General features: G+C 38.6%; 1 protein-coding gene across 1 annotated transcript; it reads right to left on the reverse strand.

Moving 5' to 3' along the window:
• Positions 1-282: 282 nt before the first annotated feature.
• LOC110864954 (chaperone protein dnaJ 20, chloroplastic) lies at positions 283-1087 on the reverse strand. Its single transcript, XM_022114128.2, has one exon. The coding sequence runs from the start codon at positions 1038-1040 to the stop codon at positions 453-455; it is 588 nt and encodes a 195-aa protein (XP_021969820.1). The 5' UTR covers positions 1041-1087; the 3' UTR covers positions 283-452.
• Positions 1088-1410: the final 323 nt, after the last annotated feature.

Consider the following 1410-nt stretch of genomic DNA (forward strand, 5'->3'; position numbering starts at 1 on the left):
TTATATTTGTTAAAAATACATAATAATTTAATATAGATTTCTCGTAACTATATATCTAGTTTGTAAAGTAAAACTATTTATTTATTTTGATTAATATCGTGATCATTTTAGGCTTAACATGTACGTGCGTGTGTCTAATAACCAAAAAAATGAGCGGTTTTGATCATGTAAAATGTAAGGTGTGATCTATATATATCCATAAAACACCAGAAAATTTTATATAAAAAAAAAAAAAAATCAAATTTAAGCTTATGGAAATTATGGAGTTAATAGAGATGAAGAGGATTAAAGCATCAATTTCCATATATTGCTCAACTTTGATATCATAAAAACACTTGCGAATATACATACAGAATTACAGAGTAATAATACACATCCTAAACAAAAAACTAAAAAGTTAAATAAATAAATATATAGTATTTGCAAAGACTTAAATAGCCGACCCACTAACACTATTCGCTCCGTTGCTTCCGGATCCGGGCTGCCCAGGACATTCCTCTGTCGGTGCTCTGGGTGCCCCGCCGCTGGAGCTCCGATATTTGCTCGACCCACGTCTCCTTCCATCGGTTTTTATCATCGGGTCTGGTGTCAAACCGGGTTTCTCTCTTACCCGAAAAGGCGAACCCGTTCGCCTTACAACTATCGTACATGGACCTAGCTTCCGGGTCAGATAACGTCTCATAGGCTTCTTGAACCCGAATAAACTTGACAGTGTACTCCTCCACCCTGTCCGGGGGCGACACGTCAGGATGGTACTTTAATGCCATTTTTTTGTACGCCTGTTTGATCTCAGAGAGCGTGACGTTCTCCGAGATACCAAGCAGGTCGTACAATGTCTCCTTCTCGGGCGCCGATATTAAAGAGGCGGTGGCCGAGGCTTTGGCGGTTATAATACGTGGTCGGGTGGGTAGATGAGATGTGTTAAGGTGTGTGGTGTTGAATTTGAATAAAACTTGAGGTGAAAGAGAAGAAATAAGTGGTTTGTTTGATGAATTTAGGAGGGATTGAGTTGGTGGTGAGGGAAAGGAAATGGAGTTCATAATGGATTGATTTCGTGTGTTGAGTGCTGCTGAGAATATGGGATGGGATGTGGGGGGGGGTTGTGTCTTTATAGTGATGATGGATGATGTGGGGGACAGTTGATTGAGGGATTTTAAAGTTTCTTTTTTTCTTTTTCCTTACACGGGGATGGGTACGAAGTTTGAGTTCTCCGTATTCATGTCATTTTTCTTTAACGCGTAACTTCTAGAACCATAAGTCTAAAACCCTTGATCAGACGAGAACTATTACCTTTTCTCAACGCATTTTCTAAACGGCTGTGAATGTATTTTACAGGATTTAAACTTATAATCACATGGTTAAGAAATACTCCTAAGCTACAAAACCTTTGATATTTATGTTTAGTGATGA

Source organism: Helianthus annuus, chromosome 6 (genome assembly GCF_002127325.2).
Source record: "Helianthus annuus cultivar XRQ/B chromosome 6, HanXRQr2.0-SUNRISE, whole genome shotgun sequence".
Classification (NCBI taxonomy): domain Eukaryota; kingdom Viridiplantae; phylum Streptophyta; class Magnoliopsida; order Asterales; family Asteraceae; genus Helianthus; species Helianthus annuus.

Excerpts from the sequence above, each read along its gene's own strand:
- LOC110864954 (XM_022114128.2), bottom strand. The coding sequence starts at position 1,040 with ATGAACTCCATTTCCTTTCCCTCACCACCAACTCAATCCCTCCTAAAT.